Below are 27363 nucleotides of genomic sequence, written 5' to 3' on the forward strand. Positions count from 1 at the left end.
TGGATGTGTCAGATGATGGGCACATGAGAACCACTGGTCAATGGAAGACATTTTAAATGCAAGAAATAAATTTTGAAGTTAAAAACCACAATTTATGTCTTTTTTCTTTTCCGTTTATGAGTTGGAATTACCCCAAAGTGACTTGGGGCCTCCAGCTCCTTGTCAGTGTTGTTATCTTGACATTAATATCAGTAAGTAGTTTAGGCCACTTAACCAGTGGCGCTGTGGCTGAGGCAGAGATTGTCTCTCCAGAGGCAAGAATGTTTGTGTAGGAAAACACATGTAAGGGTCCAGCTCTGAACTCTTAACCCATGGCTACCCCTGCATCTGCCAGCATGTACAGTGGTGAACAAGTGGGCAAGTGTATCTGACTGAGGACAGAATCTACCTGTGTATTGCCCTACTTATGTGTACTTTTCATCATATGTAAAACAAGTTTTGCTCTCTGATTAGAAAGTAGTATTTGATTTAAGAGTATGGTAAAGAAGAGAAAATTCTTATTTTCAAAACAGATTAACCTAACAGGCTATAGAGAAGAAAAATGCTCAGCTTACAACAACAAACAAAAAGTGAGGTCTTAGTGATGAGAAAACAAGAGGACAAGAATTAGTGATGCCAGTCGGCCCTCAGAGAGGTGGCAGAAGTGTTGTCAAGTATCATTTTAAGGTTGTTACTTTTGTTTATGTTACATTTGTTTAGCTCTGTGAAGCTGTGTTACTTTGTCTGTCAAAAACACCTGATGGTCTAATAAAGAACTGAATGGCCAATAGCAAGGCGGGAGAAAGGATAGGCGGGGCTGGCAGGCACAGAGAATATATAGAGGGAGAACTCTGGGAGGGAAAGAAGAGGAGCTAGAGCGGGAAGAGGAGGTCAGGAGCCAACCAGCTACACAGCCAGCCACAGAGTAAGAAAGAAAGGTATACAGAAATAGAGAAATGTAAAAGCCCAAAGGCAAAAGACAGACGGGTTAATTTAGGTTAAGAAAAGCTGGCAAGAAACAAGCTGAGTTAACGCTGGACTTTTGTAGTTAAGAATAAGCCTCCGTGTGTGATTTATTCGGGAGCTGGGTGGTGGGCACCCCAAAAGAGAAAAAACAACCAACAATACAGAAGGGGAGAAAGGCCATGATACTGATGTTGTTACCAGTTTATCTGTTGTAGATCATTGTCTGCTGCATGGATGATCTTCCTTAGGTTCTTTAGTTCAAGCCTTTTATTAGTGAAACTCTCACAAAAGTCTCATTTCCATCTTGAGACAATGGCCAATTTGAGTCAAATGATACGTTCTTGATTCCTTTACTGTGTTTGGGAGAAGGACAGAAAGTGGCCACAGTGGCTGGTCACACCGGGGTTGGCAGTAGGAGATTTGATTGATGTGTTTGCTTTGACATACCTTGGTTTCTGTAGATGTGGATAGATTTACAAAATATTTAGCATAAAGCTGTAAAATTTCTCCGTCCCTTGTGCCTTCCTTTTGATGCTTCAGGAGAATAGAACTTTGGCTAGTTGTTATTGTTTATTATGTTCAAGTATTTTCCTGTATGTCTTAAGGGCCATTCTTTGGTATGCTAATACACTTTTTAAAGTGAAGAGAGTGGTAGACGCTAAGTTTGGGGTGTAGAAATGTTATTCAGAGATTATGCTTCTTGCCAGTTTTGCCTTGGCACACCTTTGAATTCCTTTGTATTTGTCCTGCTTGTTGATTTTGGAACTTCATTCTGAGACTTGGCACTCCTATCTGTTTGGGAAAATACTGTCCAGAATTTCTTTAAATATTGATTCTCCTCTATTTCCCCTCCCTTCCCTTCCCAGGTCTCTAGTTAGATGTGTGACAGACTATCTTAGTCCTTTTCCCACCCCACCCCCCTTTTTGAAGTTCTCCTTCCACCTGGAGGTTCTTTTTCCTCCACGGTGACCCTTTTCACTATTAAATCATTAAATTTCATCATTAAATTTAATCCTGGATGTTTCCTGCATAATTTTCATAGGAACCAAACTCCTAGAAAGGAGCGGGCAGCAATGAAGTAAGGCCAGCTTCCCAAGCCCTTTCTCTCCTGTGTCTGCATGTATAAATTTTATACACGTGAAATAAAACTCATGAAAAATAAGCAGAAAGAAAGTTCTTCATGGATCTATGTTTTTTAAACATGAAAACTATGTTTACTAAACATAACATGTTAAATCTGTTTCATAAGCTCAGTTAACCTGAAGGTCTTAGTCTAATCCCATGTTTAAGGGGCTTTTTATAGTGTGCATTGTGAAACATTTTAAACTTGACTTGTAAACTTAAGTCTCATTTTTTGCTTTAAAGTCTTGAATTTTTTAATTGCTCATTTGATGTAGTTAATAATAATTCACAATTTTCTAAGTTGTCCTAGAATTTAAATGTATTTCTTCATTATGATTTTGTCGCTGTAGACAGTTTGGGAAGGACAGAATAACCAGAAGTGTACAATCTACAGTCAGAGAAAAATGCTCCTGAGTCTGACTGCTCAGCTCAGCCCATTTTGCTAATAACAATGTTATAAACGCTAAGTTCAAACAATGATAAGATGAGCTGATAAGGTATTTACCATGTAGTCTGAAGTTAAGTTTTATTATATGCTTTTAAAGCTAGACAGGATGAAAACTTACCCATCTTTTTTTCTGATTGCTTAGTTTTGAGTACTTCTCATATTCAGTTGACTACCCAAGGTCTTATTTCGTAGGCATTTGATGGTTAGTGGGAGTAGAGGTGATTGAAATTATGTTTGTTCCTTGTTACCTGATCTAAGGTGGTTCTTATCCCAGTGCTGTGAGAACAATGTCCATTTGAAAAGAATCTACAAATTATAGAGCAGTTTAAAGACTTATTTTAAAAGTACCATTATCTGTGTTGATGATTTTGTTTATTCATACTGTTAACTTACTGTTGCTTTTCCCTCTGTAGGAAGGCAGAAATCGAAAAGATGTCTTCCAGTAATGACCACGTTTTAGTACCAATGTCACAGACAAACACCAATGGCCTTCCTGGAATGAACTCAAGTGACGTGAAGACGCTTACAGGAGATGTGTTAAGTTTTCATAACATCACCTATCGAGTGAAAGTGAAAACTGGGTTTCTAGTCCGGAAGACGGTTGAGAAAGAAATACTCTCGGGTATCAAGTATGTGTATAAGCTCTTTACGAGACTGCTGTATTTTCCTACAGTGACCTTTACAACAAGTCACCGCGAACACTTCATGTATTTGTACCTATGTATAGAAACACATTCTTTTATTTCTTTTGTCTAAACTAGGACATAAATTACTTTATCACTTGTTAGGCATATATTTTACTCGCAAAGAAACTGTCAAAACTTTTAAAAAAATGGTCTCATCTTTTTGAACATTTTAACGTAGCATTTTGTTGTGACTAGTAAGTCTTATGTATTAGTGGTAGAGATCTAACTTTGTGATTTATAGTGTGTTGATTGTAACGATATAATTGTAACCTCAGATTTAGTTTTCTAGTCTATGAAACAGAAGACCTGCTGATATACTTTTCAATATGTGTACACTTTATGTCTGTTATATTCTGGTAGAAAGAAGTTGGAAATGCAATATAATTTGAAAGTCCTTTGATTTTCAAATACACCTGTTTTAATAAATGACTTATTTATTATAAGCAGATTGTAGTCGTCAAGGATTTCCTTAGTACTCTCCCTCCATGATACTGACAAGTAGAGGAGCTTGGGATATGGCTCAGTTTGTGGAGTCCTGGCTTAGCATGCACAAAGCTCTGGGTGTGTTTCCCAGAACCACATAAAACCCTGTGCCTGCAAGTAATCCCAACACTTGGGAGGTGGAGGCAGGAGGATCAGAAGCTCAAAGCCATCCTGAACTACATGAGACCTTTGTTTCAAAAAAACAAAGGTAGAAAAAAAAGTGTAATGTAACTCTGATTTAGCTGAGGTTATATAATTGAAGCCCAAAGTAATGAGGACTTGGGATCCGACTTAATGTTCTGTTTTAAAAGTACTTGGTAATCTGTGATATTTGTCCTTTCACCAAGCAATGAATTTATATTCAGAACATGGTGTTAAAGTAGGACCTAGAATGGAGAGTAACTGATTATTTCTGTAGAACCCATCACCACTCCCTCTTGGGTTGACATCAGGCTTGCTAATCTTTGCCCGATTTCTAGACAGTTGAGTTTCTAGTTTACCATTATGGGAATGGTAAATGAATTTGGGTTTGTTAAGATAGCTGCTCTTCTTTTCTGTCTTCTCCCAGGCTGCAGAGCATCTCTTAAAGTTCTTTGATCTGGTATAACTACGGGCCTATGTGGAACCAGCTACATATACCCAGAAAGCATGAAAATGACAAAATATGGGAGAGAATTTTCCGATGTAGGTGGCAGAAAATAAGGTCATGAGACTGGTTGGCCGGAAGCCAGGAGCATTGGAGAATTACAACTCTCTCCATGGGGCCAAACCTGCTGTCATCTCTCCTTTGTTGTTCTTTCTTACGTTAGTGAACCCTAACTAAGAGACAAAGGAGAGGTCTGAGTGCAAAGCTGTTATCATTTGTTCATGCATAGGTAGAACTGACTTACGAAAAACTGATAATCTTTTTTGAAGTATAATAATGTAAGAGTTAGGATGTAGCTTAGTGGTAGGTGGCTTGTCTATCATATGCAAGGCTATGGGTTCAAAACCCAGTACCCCCACCACACACACACACACACACACACACACACACACACACACACACCCCGCTGGTCACTTCACATTTGTATTGAAAAATAAAGATGGTAGTATCAGAATAAGGACTGTTTTAATAAATGTACAATACATACTGTGAGATGGTACTCTGTGAGTGTGTGTATGCATGTTATAATTTTGAGGGTTATACCTAGAACTTTATGCATGCTACACAAGTGTTCTCCCACTGAACCATTCTGTCAGTCCCCTGTGATTCTCTTCAAGCAGGTAATGACTGGATACACACTGAGTGTATCATGTGTTCCTGGCTTCACAGTGTGCTTATGGTAGAATGGCATGCACATTAGCAAAGGAGGAAGCACTTGTCTTAGTATCCCCTCAACGAGTAAAGTAGAAGCAAATCTCGTTTTTTCTTATTTTTAGTTCCATTTGTATAGTTAAAGGGACAGCTAGGATTGTATTCTTGCTCACTCACATCTGGTTTGGGTTAGCACGAGAAAGGTTGTTCCTTTGCTTGCAGGGTTTCTAACCTTTCCCCTGTCTACTGGCTTCAACTAAGTAGAGTCTCTGTAGTGCAGAAAGGATTGCTTTCACTACCTTATTTTTTTTTATTTGTGTTTAATAGTAGCATCACCATTAAAAATGGTTATTATATTCCAAAAATGCTGATGAGAGTCAAATATTCTTTGGATCTTGTATGAGAAGAAAACAAAGCAAAATCTGTCCATGAGAATGCCAAAGACTTTCTTCCCTGGTGTAGAGTCTTTCTCTTCCTTTGTCTCCATAGTTGACACCTGAGCTTTCCCGGTGCTGAAGATCTCTGGAAGAGATCACCATCCCAGTGCATGTGTCTGTCATATAATCGGTTTAATCGGGGGAGATTCATTATACTCTTGCGAAGATTGTTAAACAAATTATTTTGAAATAATTTCAGGATTAAACTTGTAGGAATATGACAGTCCACCCAGTTTCCCTATTAATGTTTCACTGACTTTGGTGCCATCCTTCTCTTTTTGTACCTACAGTCATTGGTGGTTTGGAGGACCCTTTTAAAACTAGACTATCCACTCAGCACTCTTGTATCTCCAATTCCTCCAGTGTAAGCTTTCTAGAAGGAAGGACCTTCTCCAATGTAATCATTCAGTTGGCCAGCAGCAGGCAGGGGGAACTGTAACCTCATGACAAGGGCAGTCATGCCTCTGAAGAGTCCTCACAGTTGACCAGCTGCCACATCCTGTGGTTCTATTCTTCTCCAGCCTGATGTTTCTGTCTCTTCCAACATGGTGTTCCATCCACTTGGGATATTAAAATTGATTACCTGGTGATGTTACTCTCTGTCAAGTTGTACCATAATGTCACAGTTTGACTGTTTGGACTTGATTGGTATTATGTGGCAGAGTCTCCTGACATTCTTCCAGAACCCTATTCCTCACCAAACATGAACTTCTTGTGAGTTGCAGTCTCTATGATGACACCTGTCTAGGTCCGCCTACCACTGTGATAATTGCCAGAGAGTTATTTTCTCTGTTCACCATCTCATAGTTGGCATTTCACTTGCGAAAAGCTGCAGCATCTCTCTTTCATTTCCTGTGGTGGTTTGAATAAGAGATGTCCCCTATAGGCTCATGGATCTGAACACTTGGTCCCCAGTTGTGGCACTGTTTGGAGAGGTTATGGAACCTTTAGGAGGGGGTCATTGTTGGAGGAAGTGGACTGGATTTGAGGGTTTATAGCCCTACCTCACTTCCTACATTCTCTGTTTCCTGGAAGCGGTTGAGATGTGAGCTCAGTTTTCCGCTTCTGCCTGTGTGCCTTCCCAGATGCTGTGGACATCTGGCCCTCTTAAGTCAAAATAAGCTCTACTCTTTTTTTTTTTTTTTTTTTCGGTTTTTTGAGACAGGGTTTCTCCGTGTAGCTTTGCGCCTTTTCTGGAACTCGCTTTGGAGACCAGGCTGGCCTCGAACTCACAGAGATCCGCCTGCCTCTGCCTCCCGAGTGCTGGGATTAAAGGCGTGCGCTACCACCGCCCGGCTAAACTCTACTCTTAAGTTGCTTTTGGTCATGGTATTATATCGCAGCAACAGAAGAGTTACCAGCACAACTGGATATACTTCTGGATTTCTGTTTTCTTCACTAGCCTTCAGCAGTAATGCATCATCATTTGTGTTGGAACTCCTTTTGTTCCTAATTTGCTTGCAGAACACCTTCAGGGTAATTTCCACTTCTCCTTCACTGCTTTGTAAGTAAGTTTTTAGTATTTCTTTGGTACTGGAGGAAGTTCTAGAATTACTGATTATTTATGCTTCCTGTGACCTGGACTCAGCTGACGTTCATTTTTGGAGAAAATGGTCTTTACACCTGGGATCTGGGTCCTCGGCATTCTCTTTGCTGTTACAATATACCTCTGTGCTTTCGGAATGGGAAGAACTGGGTAATAGATGTGTGCTTGTATAGACACATGTAGACATGCACATGCCGTTGTTTGAAGGTTCAGATGCGTATAGGTCTTGGTAGGTAGAATGAGAGGGAACTAAGTAGTGGGTGAAGCTCTGGTGAAGGAGCAGTTAATGGACATCTACTCTCATCCGTACAGGGACTTTCCTAACTGTGCCTTTCTGTAGCTCTCTGTATGTAGATGACACATAATCCCTCATTAATATATCAATTATAATCTATGTATAGATAACACAATTCCTCATTAATGTATCAATTGTAATGTATGTATAGATAACACAATTCCTCATTAATGTATCAATTATAATCTATATGTAGATAACAAATACTTCCTCATTAATGCATTGACTATAATCTAATACTTTACATTTGTTCTGCATTCACATGTTTTCTTTCCTCTCAAGATGTATAAAATTTAGCTGTCATTCTTTTCTTTTCTCCCTTCTATCTTGGGGATTAAACCCAGGGCCTTGGACATGCCGGACGGACAAGTGTTCTACTACAAAGCTACATCTCCCGTCTTCATTAGTCTTAATGGACTTACTGGTCAGCTCAGATTTCTTATTCCATCAGTCATATAAGTAATAATCTGTCTGGCTGTGCCTGTCTCTTTCCACTTACTGATCAGCTCAGATTTTCTTATTCTGTCACTCATAATTATCTGTCTAGCTTGTGGCTATCTCTTCTCTGTTTCCCACCCTCTTTGAAGCTCATGTTAGTGTTGGCTGTGTAGAACTTATGTTGTCTTCCTGCTGAGAGACCGAAGAAAAGAAGAAGTCTAACAGAAGCCATAAGGGAGTTGTTGTTGTTGTTAATGTTGCATTTTAGCATTTTGTAACAAGATTTAATGAATCCCATTACTTAACCTCAAACTCACCGTGAAACCAAGAATGGCTTGAATTCTTGGTCGTCTTGTCTCTATGTCCCAGGTTCTGGGATTAGAGATGTGCCACCACATCCCTCTAGTAAAAAGGATTAATACATTATTTGATTAAAAAATAACAAATGAGAATATGAAATTAAAGTTTTGTGGACAGATACTTATTTTCACTAAGTGGTTTCTGATTTCTTATTTATTAATTAAGCACTCAGTTTAACATAAAGATGACATTTACTAATAAGATTACCTTAATTCCTTGCTTGGTTTGTTTTATTTTAGTAAAAAAAAAAAAATGACTTTCTTAGAAGTTCCAAGCTGTAATCTCACCAGTCAGGAGGCTGAGAAAGGGAGATTTCTGTGTGTTGAAGACCAGTCAGGGTTACAAAGTGAGTTCTAGGCTAGCCTGGGCTATAGTGTGAACAGCTGTCTCAAACAAAAGTCTTAATAAGGAAAACATAGATTCCTTTATTCAGTAATTTTTGAATGCCTGCTAGGTTGTTTGTGTTATATAGATTTTTTTTTTTTTTGCTGTTCTCAGAGACATTATATTTTAATTAGGAATTCAGAAACTGGAGTATTTTCACTGTGTTAATTTCTGCTGTGACAGAGGATGAAAAAGATGTAACTGAAGTGACTTGCTCTGAGGAGGAATGGGTACATCAGACTTGAATGTGTGTGTGTGTGTGTGTATGTGAGTGTGTGTGTGTGCAAGTGTGTGTGTGAGTGTGAGCATGTGCGTGTGTGCATTGTGTGAGTGTGTATGTGAGCGTGTGCATGTGTGTGTGTGTGTGCGTGCATGTCTGTGAGTAGGAAAATGCCCCTCCTTCAAAACTGACATTCACAGTCTTTGTCTATAAACAAAATAGGACGGAAGGATTGACAGTTGCCCACTAAAATGCAATAAAAATGACAGGGCTCCTTCAAGGAGATTTCATTTTATGCATTCAGAGAGCAAAGTCTTCATGTGTCACGGTTTTTACTGGAGGCATCTGACGTATTAATGAAGGAGGACCACACACGCAAAGGCTGTAAAGCAATAAATAGGAGTAGGGAATGGCTGAGATGGGTGACAGAAGGGTGAAGGGCAGGGTGGGGAGGTTAGGAAATTGTAGGTCACAGCAGAACAGGGGTCATCAGCATACACTTTCTATAAAGGGGCAGGTCATAAATATCTTCCGCTTTATGAGCCATCCAGCAATGTTGTAACTGAGCTCTGCTTTATGGCGTGAGGCTGATACCACTTTGAAAGCATAGTTACATCCAGGTCACACTACTGATGAAAGCAGGGAGTAGGTGACCGGCTATAGTGTGCTGATTCAGGAGAACCCAGACTTCATTGTTTCATTTGTTTATCTGCTTGTTTTCTTAGCTTAATTCATCTCCTACAGTTTAAATCATTCTGGATTTCTTAGTCTTTGTGTATGTAAGTATTTTTAAATACTGAAAGAGTTTTGTGGCAGTGAATACTGACTGAATAAAAGGTTCTGTTCATTTTTGAAGCAGTTGCTAGGTAGCTATTGATAAAGGAGACACATCAAGAGGTATAAATAGATGCACACTGAAAGGTTACCCAGGCATCTCTGCATTTGTATGTTGGACAAGCATGTTGGAGGGGTAACACAATAAATGAATAAGATTGTTCTGTGTTACAACTTGAATGAGGCTTAATGACCTGTTATTATATTTGTCTGATATTTCACTGAGAAGTACATCAGTTAACAAGCAAAGCAAAATGTAATAATTGTGATACATGAGGTATAACAGACAATGAGTGGTGAGTTCCTCTTGTATTTAAGCACAGTGAGACAGGTGCACTAAGGAGTTTATTGCTCATGACAATGTATAATCATAAGGAAGATATTTCTCATCATCATCTAAATGAAATAGTTGGCAGTTTTGACTTTCCACTTGCAATAGATGCTGTGTTCTCTGTGGAATACGTCTTGACCTACTTCCAGTTCTAGGGGCTGAACATGACCCCAGCATATTAGACAGGCCAGCGTGGGCTCTCTTCCCCATTCCTGTGGAGCTGTAATGGGCCTGCCCTTAATTCTCCTTTCTCTTGTTCCTTTTCTTCAACCACCCTACTTGTCACCTTTAGGGTAAAGTTCATGCTTTCTTGGATATCATTCCAGTCAACATGGCTGTAATTTTTCCATCTTAGTTGGTCTAAATATCCCTTTAGTTTGTTGAAAGAGATGGCTGTGTATTGTGTAATTCGTTATTAAACACTTCACAGTGAAGGTGACCACTTCTTCCAAGAGTATGTGTTTCCCCCTTGAATTAGTAACACTTTTTTCATTGTTTCAAATTTTTTGTTAGAGTGCGCGCGTATTTGTGTGTGTGTGTGTGTGTGTGTGTGTGTGTGTGTGTGTGTGTGTGTATGTGGAGAAAGAGAGAGACAGAGAGACAGAGACAGAGACAGAGACAGAGACAGACAGCACCAGGGCAAACATGGAGGTCAGAGGACAACTTGTAGGAGTCAGTTCTCTCCTTCCACTATGGCTTCTGGGAATCAAACTCTGGTCTTGAGACTAGCAGAGCCAGGGTTGGCCTGCTGAGGCATCTTGCCTACCTGACATGTTTTACTTTAGTGTTAAGTACTGGCAATGCTTTCATCCTGCCACTGGAACTTCTATTTAAGATACTTTGACTTTTTAATCTGATTAGATTTTAGTAATGCGAACATCACTCACTGGTATTCTACAAGTGTTGATTGTTCTGAACTTGGCAGGTAGGAAGTGGGACAATTTGAAGAAAATCATTAGCTTTACTCAAAAACTTTTATGGACTTTATGTCATTTTAAAGGGTGTAATAGGAATACAGAGTCTTTGAGAATCTTCCTTCCTTATTTCCAGAATCTGTTATTTTAAGAGTCTTATATTAGAATCTTACTTAGAAAAACGTAAATTGCTGTTGCTGGAATTGAGTCCAGCGCCTCATGCATGATAAGCATGGGCTCTACCACTGAATCCTATGCTCAACTCAACATCAAGGAACCTGGGACATTGGCTATGCCATTTTCAAAAGGTTACGTTGTTTCAAGAGCAAGTTACAAAACAATAGTAAAAGAAAGGAATTTAGAAGGGTTGGACTGTTTTTCATAGGGTCTGTCTTGATAGCCTTTAGATTACACTTCAAACATCAGTGATTCTTTATCTCTAAGAGGTTTGCAATTGGGCTCTGCTGACTCCCCATGGGAGACCTCAATTTTGGGGATGTGGGGATGTGGGGATGTAGGGTGGCTTGGGAAAGAGGGCTGGGGGGTGGGAGGAGGGAGGAGGAGGGATCTGTGGATAGTATGTGGAGTGAGTAGAAAATTTCTTAATAAAGAAAAATAAAAGAATATATATATATATATATATATATATATATATATATATATATATAGGGAAAAAAGAGGTTTGCCATTTCATCCTCCTTTATTAGTGTGTTAAGTGCAGATGGTAAGTTTAAAGTACTTCATGTAAAATACAACATTAAAATAATATGATTTTGTTTCTAGTGGAATCATGAAACCTGGCCTCAATGCCATTCTTGGACCCACAGGTGGAGGCAAGTCTTCGTGAGTATAACGTACATATAAATAAGCCTTTTCTGGTCATTAAATATCCCATTTACATACACAAGTGTTGGCTGATTATTTGCCAGTGTACATCTGGTCTGATCTTAGGTGCTGTGGGTAATATGTGGTTGAACTATCTCATGGTTTTGTCCTAAGGACCAGAAAGACTTATTAGGTCAGCTTTAGTAGTAGCACATGACGAAGTGATTTGTATATACTGGTAGATCATACTATGTATTAGGGAGGAGGTAAAAGAATGACGTAATATTAAAAATGAAGGCATGTAGAGAAAGTATAATCGAAATCATGAATACTAGTTAAACAGCATGTTGTCTAGGTTGTGATCTCCAAGGTCCATTGACCAAGAGGGTCATTTGAGGGGGTCTTGCTATTTAAGGCAATGTTTTCTTCCTTTTATATTTTGAGTTTTGCTTAGCATATAATGAAGAGGAATCTGAGAATTTAGAACATGTGTTTTCTTTTCCTTGTTTGATTTTTGAGACAGGATCTCAACTATGTAGCCCTGGCTAGCCTGGAAGTCACTATGTAGACTAGGTTGGCCTTGAACTCACACAGATCCTCTTGCCTCTACCTCCTGAGTGCTGGTATGAAAGGTGTATGCCACCATGCTCAGCCTATAAATTTGCTTTTAAAATGTAAATTTATCAACTAATTAAGTTTGAACATTAGCAGGATTTGCATTTAGAGCATCTAAGCAATATGGCCTGTGTAGAAGGAAAGAATACCCTCATAGCATAATGTACATGCTCTTTACAGGTTATTAGATGTCTTAGCAGCAAGGAAAGATCCACGAGGATTATCTGGAGATGTTCTGATAAACGGCGCACCCCAACCTGCCAATTTCAAATGTACTTCAGGCTATGTGGTTCAAGTGAGTATAAGTGAATTGGGGCATTGTATGTGCAAGTGCATTTGCTTATGGTTTAGTTTGCTTCCAATTGAATGTATAACATGCTCATAGGACCAACATCTTTGCATATTTTCATAATCTTCTATTACATTGGGGGTGGTGTTAAAGGGAAAGACAGAGGGGACCTGGAATATGACCCTTGTAGGGCAGTGGTATCAGTTCTGGCTGCTATAGAATTAAAAACAAAGTTTACCCTTCCTTCACCTTCTTTCTTCCCATTGTAGATGTCTTTGCCAAATCCTTCTACCAGGCAGCCTTGAAGTGTCTAGTAGCAGTCATTGTATTACATGTGTCCTGTTTGGGTATAGAGCTGGGTGACAAAACTGATACTATTGAACTTTGTGGGTCTCTGTATATGCAGCTGCTGCAGCTTAGGAGAGTGCACAGTTCTCCAGTAGCCAGAATTTTATCTTGGATGTATTTCTTGTATGGATTGAACTATATATACTCAAATGATGGGCATAGAAAAGACTCATATCTCACTAAAATGCCACTTTGCCTTCAGGATGACGTTGTGATGGGCACCCTGACAGTGAGAGAAAACTTACAGTTCTCAGCAGCCCTTCGGCTTCCAACAACTATGAAGAATCATGAGAAGAATGAACGGATTAACATGGTCATTAAAGAGTTAGGTCTGGAAAAAGTAGCAGATTCCAAGGTATGAAAACCCCTTCTAGTATCATAGGCAGGAAATAGCCTTGTGTGGGCAATATAACCTTAACTACAAGTTTCCTATAATGTCTGCATGATGAGAAAGTAACTAGTTATGTAAGATAAGATAGAAATTAAGGTGGGAAAAAAAAACCTAATAAGGCTGATTCCTGGGAATGGAGTGTGGTCCAGCTGAGAAAAGTGTCCCTCGTGTGGCTTTTTCTATGCACCCTTCCACCAGCCCCATTCTTCAGGTCACAGCTTGCTCTGTATCTGCTTTAACTGTTCTGCTACCTGTTGAGGAATAGTTCTGAAACAAGAAAGACAAGAATCCAAAGTTTCTTGCTCTGCGTGCATCATTTTGCTGTGATTTGTCTTCCAAAATTGTAGTTGGTCACATTAGGCTTCACTTACAATTTGTCCAGTGTTCAAGTACTTTTCTGTAGTTTGTCTTTTAACAGTTGCAATCCCCTCCTTTTCTTTTAACTCTCCTTTCTTCCTTATCTTCTGTCAGTATTTGTTGCCAGACCCCTACATGCTTGGCTGTGTTAAGCTTTTGGGAGTAACAAAGACGGAGAAGCTGCTTCTCCTTTTGAGTGTTATACAGGATCAGGAAGGGGACTTGAGACAGTGGATGAACTTTACAAATGACCAATCCATCTAGTTTTGCTAAGCAGACATTTGGGCACTGGGTGAAAGTACAATGGCTACAGTTTAACCCTCTCCTGCCCATAATTATTTTACTCCGTCGAGGCAATGGAGAATGATGATTGCAGGGAACTGTTGCTTCTCTTGGTGCTTGCCAGTGGTCTCTCATGGGCTGTGTATTTTGTTGGGAAGAATAACCTTGGGTTGACACCATTTGACTGTATTTCTGAATCACTGTGTTTGCTTTGCTATGGCCCTGCTTACTTGCTTGATTTTGTCTTCCTAGAATACTTTTCCTTGACTTTGTTATTTGTTCTTCTTTTTGTATGTATATGGTGCTGGTTATTGTTCCTTGGGCCTCATTCATGCTAGGCACGTGCTGTGCTACTGGACTATACCTCCATCCTGTTCTTCACCTTTAAACAGTCATTGCTATAAGTTGCTTCTTTGGATTTCCAGGAGAAATATAAGACAGATACTGACGTTTTAGAATTAATATAATCTAAATTACTAAGATATTTTATTTTGTAAAACATTAAGCATAACAAACACAGAGAAAAGCGTCTGATATAATGTTAAAACTGTTAGCTAAAATAATGATAGAATTGCTAATACTATTTGTATAGATTTCTCAGTTGTTAACATCTTATGCCATAATCTCTTCAGCTATTTCTTACTGGAGTACTTTAAAGAAAACTTCATAGTCCTTTACCCCTCAATACTTGTTATGTACCTATAAAAACCAGGCATGAGACCAGGAGTGCAGCTCAGTGGTAGAACATGTGCTTAGCACGTGCAAGGCTCTAGATTCTATCACTAGCACAGAGGAGGAGACTTACCTACTTACTACAATACCATTATCAACTAATAAAATGAAAAAAATCATATCACATTCATTCTCTTTTGCCAAATTGTCTTCAAAGATTTCTTGTAATTCAGTTTTTATTAGGACCCAGTTAAAGTTCTCAAATTACATGAGATTATAGCTCCTTGGATTGTGTGATTTCAGAATCATTCCCCACCTTCTGCATCCCTTCTCCCAGCCCTTCCTAGTACCCTCCCCCACATAATGACAATAAGCAGTTGAAAAAGTTGAGCCAGTTTTTCTGTGAAATATCTCACCTTCCGGATTTGTATGAAAGGACGAGTTGGGAATTCTACGGTGAATTCGTATACAGACGGCATCAAGTTGGAGAGAGAAAAGCACTTAAAATGGTGTTGTAGAATGTGAATTTTCCTCTTCCTCCTCGTCTAAGTCCACTTAGGGACCATCAGATGGAGAAAGAGAGAGAGAGATTTAGGTGCTGAGTGATTGAGAAATTCCTGTCAGTGTGTTCCTCTTCCTCTTTGTTGACTATTTTAGACTAAAATTTTACTGTGTCTCGGCGTGTTCTCATTCTTTTACTACCTTAAAACAAAGTGTGAGCTGCAGGACTAGCTCAGTTGGTAATCTGCTTGCCTTGCAAGCATGACGACCTGACTTTAGGCACCAGAGCCCATGGAAAACAAGTCTCACGTGGTGGTGCACGTTGGGATCCTAGCCCTGGGAGGTAGGGACAGGTGGGCTCCCGAAACCTAGCCCACTTGATGAGTCCCCAGTCAGTGAGAAACACTGTCTCCAAAAAATAAATTGGATGGCTTCTGAGGAAGAACAGACTATGAAAACTATGGGCTCCATTTCATATCAGGCCACCTTGCAGCTCTAACCAGAGCCTTAGTTTACCCATCTGATTAAAAAAAAAAAAAGCCTCTTCCCAGGCATTTTGCTATTAGTAAACCAATAATCTTCAGAGTAGTGATGATCGTAAGATAAAGTGTCTTTAGACAGGGACAGGTGGTAGAGCGTGTGCTTACAAGACACTTCTGGAGACAGTTCAGAGACCATGAGGGCTGCGCCGGTCTGTCTACCAAATGATGGCAACTGTGTTCGCTCTCATTGATAAAGGTGACACTTGCTTTAGGTTGGAACCCAGTTTACCCGTGGTGTCTCTGGAGGAGAAAGAAAGCGGACAAGCATAGGAATGGAGCTGATCACTGACCCTTCCATCCTCTTCCTGGACGAGCCCACAACTGGTCTGGACTCCAGCACAGCAAATGCTGTCCTTCTGCTCCTGAAAAGGTAAATGCTACAAGAGCACTGATCCTTGATGTTCTTCATATCTGGTCACTTATGTGTGGCTGGTGTTCTTTGTGCAGGAGGTTCAGAAGTAAACAATCTTCTCCTACTTTGTTAAAGGGAAAGAAATGATATTAGGAAAGATTAAATAAGAGTATAGGGGACGATAGCTGTGATGGCTCTGGGTTGCTGTTTTATTTTTCTTTATTAAGAAATTTTTTATTCATTTTACATACCAATCACAGATCCCTCTCTCATCCCTCCTCCCGCTCCCTCCCAGCCTTCCCCCCAGCCCACCCTCCATTCCCTTCTCCAAAAAGTTAAGGCCTCCCATGGGGAGTCAGCAGAGCCTGGTACATTCAGCTGAGGCAGGTCCAAGCCCCTCCCCCTGCATCAAGGCTGGGCAAGGTGTCCATAGGTAATAAGCTCCAAAAAGTCGGCTCATGCACCTGAGATAGATCCTGATCCCACTGCCAGGGGCCCCATAAACAGACCAAGCTACACAACTGTCTTGCTTATGGAGAGGGCCTAGTCCAGTCCCATGCAGGCTCCACAGCTGTGGGTCTAAAGTTCATGAGTTCCCACTAGTTTGGTTCAATTGTCTCTGTAGCTTTCCCCATCATGATCTTGATGCCCCTTGCTCATAGAATCCCTCTTTTCTCTTTTCAACTGGACTCCTGGAGCTCAGCCTGGTGCTTGGCTGTGGATCTCTGTATCTACTTCCATCCATTTATTGGATGAAGGCTCTATGACAGTTAGGATATTCATCAATCTGATTACTGGGATAGGCCAGCTCAGTCACCCTTTCCACTATTGCTAGTAGTCTAAACTGGGGTCATTCTTGTTGGATTCCAGCTTGGCCATCCCATTCCCTTATGTTCTTATCCCCCATCACCTATCCTCTATTTCTCCCCCTCACCCCAGTTTACTCAGGAGATCCCATCTATTTCCCCTTCTCAGGGTGGTCCATGCGACCCTCTTAGGGTCCTCCTTGTTAGCTAGCTTCTCTGGAGCTGTATGTTGTAGTCTGGTTATCCTTTGCTTTACATCTAGTATGTACTTATGAGTGAGTACATACAATATTTGTCTTTCTGAGTCTGGGTTACCTCACTCTCAAGACCCAGCGATACCACTCTTGGACATATACCCAAGGAATGCTCAATCATACCACAAGGACACTTGCTCACCTATGTTCATAGCAGCAGTATTCATAATAGCCAGAACCTGGAAACAACCTAGATGCCCCTCAGCCGAAGAATGGATAAAGAAAATGTGGTACATATACACAATGAAGTACTACTCAGCAGTAAAAAAAAAAAAAAATGACATCATGACATTTGCAGGCAAATGTATGGAACTGGAAAATATCATCCTGGGTTGTTGTTTTAAATAGCAGGAAGGTCAAGGAAGATCTGGTACATGGCCATAGGACCTGGGAGTGAGGGAGTGAGATCTAGATGTATCTAGCAACAGAATCTGGCTGAAGGGAACAGCCAGTGGCCCCAAGGCAGAAGATGCCTGATATGTCTGGAACATTAAATAGACAGGAGAACCTAGTTACCTCAGGGCGGCACATATTAGGTAGGGTACAGTTAAAAGGAAACACCACGGACTGGTGGCTTAACAAAGGAAGCCAGTCTTTTCAAGCCCTGCTGTGGAAGCTTACCATCTGCAGTCTGGTAAATGATTATGCTTGTGTAGGTCAAAGTGCGGTCCTGGAGTCTTCACTGGGGACTCCTTGAGGATATGCTCGTTCCAATATCCCTAGTCCTCAGACCCACTTTGTGGATCAGGCCTCAACACAGCTCTGCTCCTCCTGGTAGCTCCTGTTGCCTTCTGGCTCTTAGAGTTCCTGACAGAAGACTGACAGCTTAAGACAAAGGCCTGCTAGCTTTCACTCCCTCCAGTAATGCCCCCTACCTGTATCCCTCCCCATGCCCTGCCTATGGACCATTGTGACAAGTTCAAGACCAAACCAGGATGTGTTTACCCCAAACTTGTGGACCTATTAGCTCCCTGATTCTGTTCAAACTGGCCAACCCTCAATGGGGAGAACAATCCCCTCAAATATCCTTTAAAACTTCCAGTTCTCAGTGAGAGGCCAGGGTTTGGCATCCACATTCCTAAGCAGAGGATCCTTCTGTGTATGTGTTTCCTCACCTTAATAAAAGCCTTTCTTTACCTTTCGTGTGTGTGTGTGTGTGTGTGTGTGTGTGTATGTGTGTGTGTGTATGTGTGTGTGTGTGTGCATTCTCCCAGAGATTCTTGGTGTGGGATAATGCTTTTGTATACTGGTTTAATAAAATGCTGATTGGCCAGTAGCCAGGCAGGAAGTATAGGTGGGATAAGCAGACAAGGAGAATTCTGGGAAGAGGAAAGCTGAGTGAGGAGATGCCAGCCTGCTGTCCAGGGAGCAGCATGTAATGGCACACAGGTAAAGCCATGGAACACATGGCAACATATAGAATAACAAATGGGCTGAGTTTAAGTGTAAGAGCTAGTCAGTAGTTAGCCTGAGCTAATGGCCAAGCAGTTTTAATTAATATCAGCCTCTGTGTGTTTATTTGGGTTTGAGCAGCTGCGGACTGGGCAGGACAGGAAAACTTCCAGCTACAGATTCTGACTCAGTGTCTGTGAAAACTGTCTCAGTGTCTGCATTTGTCAATAAACATTCAGGTGCACTTTGTCTGCCATGGCTCCTTAAGAAATTATGGCTGAATTTGTTTGTTTGGGGTTTTTGTTTGTTTGTTTCTAAGGATTAAGTCCAATGCCTCAAACATGCTAAGCACTTTATTTACAACTGATCTCCAAGGTTGCAATACTCCCAGATGCCCTAGTTTTTAATAAAAGCACCAAGATTCATTTCCCTGGACATCAAGCAGATACCTTGAGATGAGCTGATACAATATGTATATGTGAGAAAATCAAATTGAAATTGAGACAGATGTTCTAACAGCAGGAATAAAGTAATTTTAACAATAAATGTAACAATGAGAATCTTAATGACTCATTATTTTCTTCTTATAATTTAGGATGTCTAAACAGGGTCGAACAATCATCTTCTCCATTCATCAGCCTCGGTATTCCATCTTTAAGTTGTTCGACAGCCTCACTTTGTTGGCCTCAGGGAAACTCATGTTCCATGGGCCTGCCCAGGGGGCTTTGGAGTACTTTGCATCAGCAGGTATGGTTGGTTGTTTTCCATGTGGTGTAGGTCCTTGCTTCACAGAATTGTGGCTGGGGCAGAGAGTCCATAGAAGTGTTGTTTAGTCTTCATGTAGGCTTACCATGCTTCCTCCATTCTAAAATATTTTATGTTAGTATTTTTCTTCATTTTGTGTGATCTTTAACTTTTCCTGTGCTCTTTGAATATTTGTGACATCTGTGTCTAAGTGTATCTGTGTCAAGGGCCTGTGCTGCATCTGACTCACAGTCATGGTGGGCTTTCCCTGAGAGTGCAGTAGTTACCAGTTTCCCAGTCATGGTAGGCTTTCCCTGAGAGTGCAGTAGTTACCAGTTTCCCAGTCATGGTGGCCTTTCCCTGAGAGTGCAGTAGTTACCAGTTTCCCAGTCATGGTGGCCTTTCCCTGAGAGTGCAGTAGTTACCAGTTTCCCAGTCATGGTGGGCTTTCCCTGAGAGTGCAGTAGTTACCAGTTTCCCAGTCATGGTGGGCTTTCCCTGAGAGTGCAGTAGTTACCAGTTTCCCCGTTATGGTGGCCTTTCCTTGAGAGTATAGTAGTTATCAGTTTCCCAGTCATGGTGGCCTTTCCCTGAGAGTGCAGTAGTTACCAGTTTCCCCGTCATGGTGGGCTTTCCCTGAGAGTACAGTAGTTACCAGTGGAGTCACAGCAGTTTGATCAGTTGAACAGTTTTGGGAAGACCTAGGATTGTTGTCTCCTTGACTACAGGGCAGATCCCAGTTTTTCAGTTTTCACCAGGCCTGTGATCTTACTGTGCTTTCCTGAGGGCTCATGGAATGATACTTCACCTTCTAGTAACATTATGTTGACAGTTTAGTCTGTGAGTGGGTCTGAGTGACTTATCTCAAACCTCACTTTGATGAGCCTGCATTTTTGACATTTCTGAGTTGCTTTCTTCTATTTCAGATTAAATTACATGATTTTTTTAGATTTATTTACTTTAATTTGTTTTGGTGTGTATTAGTGTCTACCTTATATATGTGTACCACATGTAGGGCTGGTGCCCTGAGAGGTCAGAACAGAGCATTGGATCCCCTTAGTACTGGAGTTACAGAAGGTTCTGAGCTGCTGTGTGAGTGCTAGGGGCCAAACCTGGGTCCTCTGCCAGAACAAGTACTCTTAACTGCTGAGCTATCTCTTCAGCCCTGTGATTCCTTTCCTTTTTAAATACAGTATATATAATCTTTTTCATTTTAGAGGTACCTAGCTATGATTATAGATGACTCTTCATGACTTCAAATAAAATTTTAAATATTCATTATCTATCATTCTTAATTTTAGAAACTTAATCTGTCATTTAAAATAATTGAGCATATCTTGGTTAAGAGCACTGGCTTCTCTCTCAGGGGACCCTGGTTTGATTCCCAGTACTCACAGGATGACTCTCAACTGTCTGTAATTCCAGTCCCCAGAGATCCTCCATCTCTTGGCTTTCCAGGTACCAGGCCCACATGTGGTATACAGACATACATTCAAGAAAACACCTATACACATTAAAAGGAAAAAAATAAAATAATTGAGCCCAAATCAGTGGGGAGCTCAGTGTCTATGAATTTGAGACAGACTTCAGGGCAATTTGAGAGGACTGTAAAGTTGAGGTCAGAGTTCAAAGCATGCTGTACTGTCCATGCTCTCTTGAGAATGCTGCCCCCAAATTGTGCTCTATTTGGAACTCTAATAGTCTGACAGATGAGAATTACAACCTCTCCACTTAGCTGAAGAAGCAATAGTGATGTTGTGAGGACCTGAAGTCAGAGAGTATAAGGACAATTAATGTTTTCTTTTTTTGACCTGAATTTACATCTTGAGAGGAAGACTGTAAGCACCAGAGCATATCAGTAGCCCTGTGCAGGTCATAATTTATGGTCAACACCAATGTAAGATGTTCTCAAGTGTCCAAAATTCCTTTTGAGTTATTGGAATACTTATTAAATATTTAAGAGCAAAGGGTTTATTAGTGAAGGGAAAAGAGTGGGAAGAGGGAGAACTTGTTAGATTCTGTCCTCCCAAGCCTCTGTGTTTTCTAAGATCATCAGGTTTGTGTCCTTGTATTGCCTTCTTTTCTAGGTTACCACTGTGAGCCCTACAATAACCCTGCAGACTTCTTCCTGGATGTCATCAATGGAGATTCTTCTGCTGTAGTGTTAAATAGAGACGAAGAAGGCCAGGAAGGTATGTGACTCTTGTAGATTCATTAGTGTCTGCTTGATTTGATAAAACTGGAGTAGTGTGGCTCATTAAAACATGCTTTTGTAGGACAACCAGAACTACAATAGTGAGATCATGCCTCAAAACGAAAGAAAAAGATGCTTTTAAATTCATGTTAATTCAGTGATGTGAAAGTAGTCAGTAGACAGACTGTTGTCTATAAGTGCTTGGGTGTTTATTTAATTTATAAATGAGCGTTTTCCTTCAAAGTGTCAGTTGTAAAGCAACTTTCCACTTGAAAATGGTTATTTTTTTTTATAGTATTAGTCAGGGTTCTCTAGAGGAATAGAACTAATAGATTGGGTATGTATGTATATGTGTATGTATGCATATATGATTGAGAGTGGCTTACAGGCTGTGGTCTAGCTAGTTCAAAAATGACTGTCTACGGACAGAAATACTAACAATCCAGTAGTTGTTCAGTCCATGAGGCTAGATATCTCAGCTGGTCTTCAGTGTATGTTGGACTCCTGAAGAAGTAGTCTCTAATGCCAGTGAAGTAATGCCTCAGCAGCAGGATATATGAACTTGCCAGTGAGAATGAGGACAAGCAGACAAGAAGCAAGGGCTTCCTTCTTCCATATCTTTTATGTAGGCTGCCACCAAGAGGTATGACCCAGATTTAAGGTAGATCTTTCCATGTTAAAAGATCCAGGTTTAGGGTTGGTCTTCCCACCTTAAATTAGTCAACCAAGAAAAGTCACTCACAAGTGTACTCAGCTTGGGTTTTAATTAATTCCAGATGTAGTCAAGTTGACAACTAAGACTAGCCATCACAAGTATTTTATAAGCCAACCAGACATGGTGGTTCAATGCTTTTAATCCCAGCCCCCAGTACTTGAGAGGCAGAAGCAGGCAGATACCTGTGAGTTCAAGGCTAGCCTGGTCTACAAGATACCTGTGAGTTCAAGGCCAGCCTGGTCTACATAGCAAGTTTCAGGCTAGCCAAGACTACATGATGATCTCCTATCTCAAAACAAACAAAAAATAAAAACCCCAAGAAATGGCCCTTTATACATTTGTGCATAGTAGAAGGCAAAAAAAAATTCTAACTCTGTACAGTATAATGTCTATTTGAATAATTAGAGTCTAAACTGATTGAAAAGTTTTCTGCATCCCTAAGATGTGGCCATGCACAGATGAATAATTGCTGTTTTCCTGATGTGTAAATCAATAATGATATAAGTAATTTTACTATTTTGAGAGTGTTTTACTATGTAGCCCTAGCTGTCCTTGAACTCATGTAGACCAGACTGTCCTCAGCTTCCCAGAAATCCATGTGTCTGCTAAATGCTGGGGTTAAAGGCACATGCCACCATGTCTGTCACCACTCCAGAGGCAGTGGGATCTGGGAGAGTGGAGCTGATAAATGAGATGAACTAAAGTCCCAGGCACTAGCCAACTTTATTCAGGGCCTTGGAAAGTTTATACTCTGAGGGTTAAGAATAGTCATGAGTAAAGTTCTCATGAGTTCAAGCTCTACACAATCACAAGGACAAGCACACGTGGAAAAAAATAAAAATAAAAACTCCCCAAAATGTGTTGTTTTTCGATAGCAGCATATAAAGGATAGTTCAAACATTTAATTGAATAATAGCAGCAAGCAATAATGAGTGATCTGAAGTAAACTCACTCCTATCTGCTATACCTGGGAGGAGCACAAAGACACTTTCCAAGAACAAGTCTGTTTTGAAGAAACTGAAGTCACAAGGCATCTTAGTTAGGGTTATATTGCTGTGAAGAGAGACACCATGACCACAGCAACTCTTACAAAGGAAAGCATTTAATGTGTCTGGCTTTAATTTGGTTGGTTCAGAGGTCTAGTCTATTGTCATCTTGGTGGGAAGCATGGTGACAGACAGGCAGATATGGTGCTGTAGAATAGCTTAGAGTTCTTTATCTGGATCCACAGGCAACAGGAAGAGACAGTGAGACACTGGGCCTGGCTTGAGCATCCGAGACCTCAAAGCTCGCCCCTAGTGACACATTTCCCACAACAAAGCCACACCTATTCCAACAAGAACACACCTCCTAATAGTGCCAGTCCCTATGAGCCTATGGGGCCATTTTCATTCAAACCACCACAAGACACTTGTCTTGTTTTCTTGGAGTGTTCTCACAAGCACTCAGAATTCTCCTTACATGACTTCATTCCTGAACCATGTTCTAACATATGCCCAGCCAACATACATATATACACACATACATACATATATACATTGTGTGTATGTGTGTGTGTATATATATATTATATAATATATATATTAGAATTAAGGGATTTAGAAGTATGGAACCATAGAAAATGAGTCAAATTAGTTATGTGTTAATGTTTCATTTCTTTATCCACATTTTTCCAAAGCAAACAAAACTGAAGAACCCTCCAAGAGAGAGAAGCCAATAATAGAAAACTTAGCTGAGTTTTATGCCAACTCCTCCATCTACAGAGAATCAAAAGCTGAATTAGATCGACTTCCGAGGGCTCAGAAAAAGAAAGGAATATCAGCCTTCAAAGAGTCCGCTTATGTCACCTCCTTCTGTCATCAGCTCCGATGGATTACCAAGCGCTCATTCAAAAACTTGCTGGGGAATCCTCAAGCTTCTATAGCCCAGGTAACCTGACAAATGCCAGTCATGCTATGAAATATTCACAAGGACAAACATGGTCCCTGATTCTTCTTCTCCTGCAACTATTATATATGCTTCAGGATTTTATTTATTTTCTAGTTATCTTTCTATTTTTCTGTCATTTCCACTGTATCTTAATTAACGGATACTGAAGTTTCAATTTCAAATTGTAAACAACACTCTCTTCGTGGTTCTCTCCCCTGAGTAGGGAAGTTTGGTGAAAGTCATTCTTAGTTCATGAGTGTCCAAAAATAGACAGTTGGTGCAGTTTGTCATTTGTGCCACAGCTTACCTACCTTTGCATAGAATTTTTTTTGTAATCTGTTTTTTAAATAAGAGTAAATGCTTTAAATAAGTTTGAATGCCAAGAGACAATGCAAAGTACATACTTTAGAATATTGAGTACTCCTAAAAGTTATACTTTGGAATGCTAGACTTAGTATATATGTGCAAACTACATATTGATAGAGCTGTCAGAATTTATTTTATAAGTTTGGCCTCCTTATAAATGTAGAAGGGTTATAAAAATATGCCAGGGTAATAGGCTTTCCCCATCCTAAATTTCTATCTTAATAGCAAAGAGATTTGTAATTCTCTCCTATGGTATTTCCAAACCAGTCTTCACAGTTCACAATTCTGTTTTTCTACTTTACCTTGCTTTTGCCAAAAATGACCTTCACAAACTACTTTATGTCAGGCTGGAGAGATAGCTCATCAGTTAAGAGTACATACACACTTCTCTTGCAGAGGACTAATATTCATACCCGGCACCTTCATCAGGGAAATCACAGCCACCTGGAACCCAAGCTCCAGTAGGAGTTGACACCTCTGGCCTCCTTGGGCACATGCTGTCATGGGCACTAGTGTGTATGCATGCACATGTGCACGTGTACACACACACACACACACACACACACACACACACACACGTTTTAAACTAGAAGAGCTGGCCTTTTCATAAACGCGAATGTTATGATGCAACTATATAGAATATTAAATGTATGCTTATAACTAGTTTTAGTTCTGTTCATGCTGTACTTTTTATTTTGATATTGTTAAAGTACTAAGAATATTTTGACCTTTGAAATTCCAAGATATATAAATGAATATTTCGTTTTCTTTAGCTGAACATTCCTTGCATTTTAAAATTTACCTGTGAATAATATATTAATAAATAGAATCTGCCAAATAAATAATATTGTTATATAACCTTTAACCTCTTGCTGCTTGAAGCATCCTTAAAGATGCTTTTCTCCAAAAGTGATGCTGATGCAGTCTCCTTGGGAGCAGTCTGCACAGATTGATTAGGTGAAGGAGGGTGACTATGTGAGGATGCAGAGGAAGCAACTCAGGTGTGTTGTGTTGACAGGAGGCCTAGCTTGCTGAGGTTGATGGAGAAGCGGTGAGAGAGGAGACAGATAACAAAAGCCCTTGGATGCCCCACAGAAAGAAGGGCATTTTTTCTTTTTGGATTTTTGGGTTTTGGTTTGTTTTTGGTTTTGTTTTGTTTTCTGTCAGTGATGCTCTACATTCCCATGTAGGCACAGACTCTCCAGAGGTTGCAGAGGTGGAGCTCAGCTCACCCCCTACTTCTTTAGCATGCAAAATTCCATTGTCAGAATTTGGAGGTGTGTGTGTTAATTTTTTTTTTTAAATCTTTAACATTAAAAGAAAAGGCATCCTGTTTTCTCTTGACTCCCTTGTGTGAAGCTTTGTTCATTGGCACAAAAGTTTAGTTCATTTCAGTTCAGAACTCTTGGACAACTTGAACTTCAGCTTGCTCTCAAAACAACCTCTTCAGGTTCCCCTATGGACCATGCATGGATCCAGCGTCTGACCTGTGACTTCACTGACTGCTGGAGCAGTGGGAGGAATCTTAGGGGTTGTTCTCTTGACTTGTCAGTTCCCTGACAGCAAATGCTTTGATTTTCAGTTTACTCTAGAAAGCAGTCTAATAATATATTCTATCCCATACTTTCCCAGGAGCCCTATAATAACCAAGTGTCTAAAGTGTTTATGAGATTGGGCTTTGTATATATATTTTAAAATAATAAATAATATACAGGCATTTTAATCTCTAATGGAAATTCTTTTATTTTCATTTTTCTCTTGGAAAGGTAATTGTCACAATCATACTGTCACTTGTTATTGGTGCCATTTACTTTGGTCTGACAAATGATAGAGCTGGAATCCAGAATAGGTAAGCAAATTTGGATTTTCCCCCCATTCTGTAGGATAGAAATTAGCATGGACTAGTTCTAAGCAAAAGGAAATTAGAAAGTATATTTTATAAACGAAGTACAGTCGTCCATTCCAGAGGCAAAGCAGCCAAATTTGGATCTTGATTTTGATAAAATACTGTTACTTTCTTTAAGCTTATGAATATTGATTAAGGGCTTAAACTTAACACAAGTTCAGGGTAAATGTCATTGTTTATTTGTGGGAAGGAATGAACTGGTGAATTGAAAACTGCAGGAGTTGGCTTTTTCATACACATAGATGTCTGTATTGATGTAACCATGCAAAAAATTAAATATATCCTTTTAACCAATTTTAAGTATGTGCAGTTCAGTGGCCTTAAGCACAATCACACTGCTGTGTTGGTTGACAATATCCAACTCCAGATAAGTATTTTCCTTAATGCTTCTACCTTATCCATTAAATTAAATCCATTAAAGTAATTACTCAGTGCCCACTTCCCCTCACTCCCTGGGAAGCACCATCCTACTTTGTGTCTTTAAATGTAACTACTCTACAAGCTTGCTACATGTGGTGTCATGAGTGTCCTTTGAGGACTGCCTTATTTCCTTTAGTACAGTGTCTTAATGGTTCATCCATTTTGCAGCTTAATCAGAATTACTTTCCATTGTAAGGCTGATTTAGTCCAGATGTGTGTGTGTGTGTGTGTGTGTGTGTGTGTGTGTGTGTGTGTGTGTGTGTTTACTCTCTGTATATGTAGTTGGACTTTTCTTTCCCGCCAGCCAATTCCCAAATAACCACACAGAGACTCGTTATTAGTTATAAATGCTCAGCCAATAGCTCAGGCTTGTTACTAGCTAACTCTTACAACTTAAATTAACCCATATTTCTCATCTACACTCTGTCATCTGGCTTGGTACCTTTTCACAGTATGGCAAGTTCATCTCCTGTTTCCTCTTTATCTCCTTGCCACTCTCGAGACTCCTCCCCTTCTTCTTCAAGCTGTCTTTTTGTCTGTAAGTCCTGCCTAACCTCTACCTGTACAGTTATTGGCCAGTCAGCTTCTTTATTAAACCAATCACAGTGATATGTGTTCACACAGAGTAAAGGAATATTCCATATCTTTTGCATCCCTGCGTTCAGTTCTTTCAAAAACCTTACCAGTAGAATTACTAAATTGTGATGATTTTTTGAGGAAATG

General features: G+C 40.1%; 1 protein-coding gene across 1 annotated transcript in view; it reads left to right on the forward strand.

The window, feature by feature from the left end:
- The window catches only part of LOC131907001 (broad substrate specificity ATP-binding cassette transporter ABCG2-like), a 55888-nt gene that overhangs the window by 16857 nt on the left and 11668 nt on the right, over positions 1-27363 (forward strand). The window contains 9 exon segments of the mRNA XM_059257897.1: positions 2929-3144; positions 11524-11583; positions 12361-12475; positions 13020-13172; positions 15775-15932; positions 18962-19113; positions 21198-21302; positions 23698-23948; positions 26081-26163. Coding sequence (XP_059113880.1) covers positions 2948-3144; positions 11524-11583; positions 12361-12475; positions 13020-13172; positions 15775-15932; positions 18962-19113; positions 21198-21302; positions 23698-23948; positions 26081-26163 — 1274 coding nt within the window. The 5' untranslated portion in view covers positions 2929-2947.

This window comes from Peromyscus eremicus, chromosome 3 (genome assembly GCF_949786415.1).
Source record: "Peromyscus eremicus chromosome 3, PerEre_H2_v1, whole genome shotgun sequence".
NCBI classification, from domain to species: Eukaryota; Metazoa; Chordata; class Mammalia; order Rodentia; family Cricetidae; genus Peromyscus; species Peromyscus eremicus.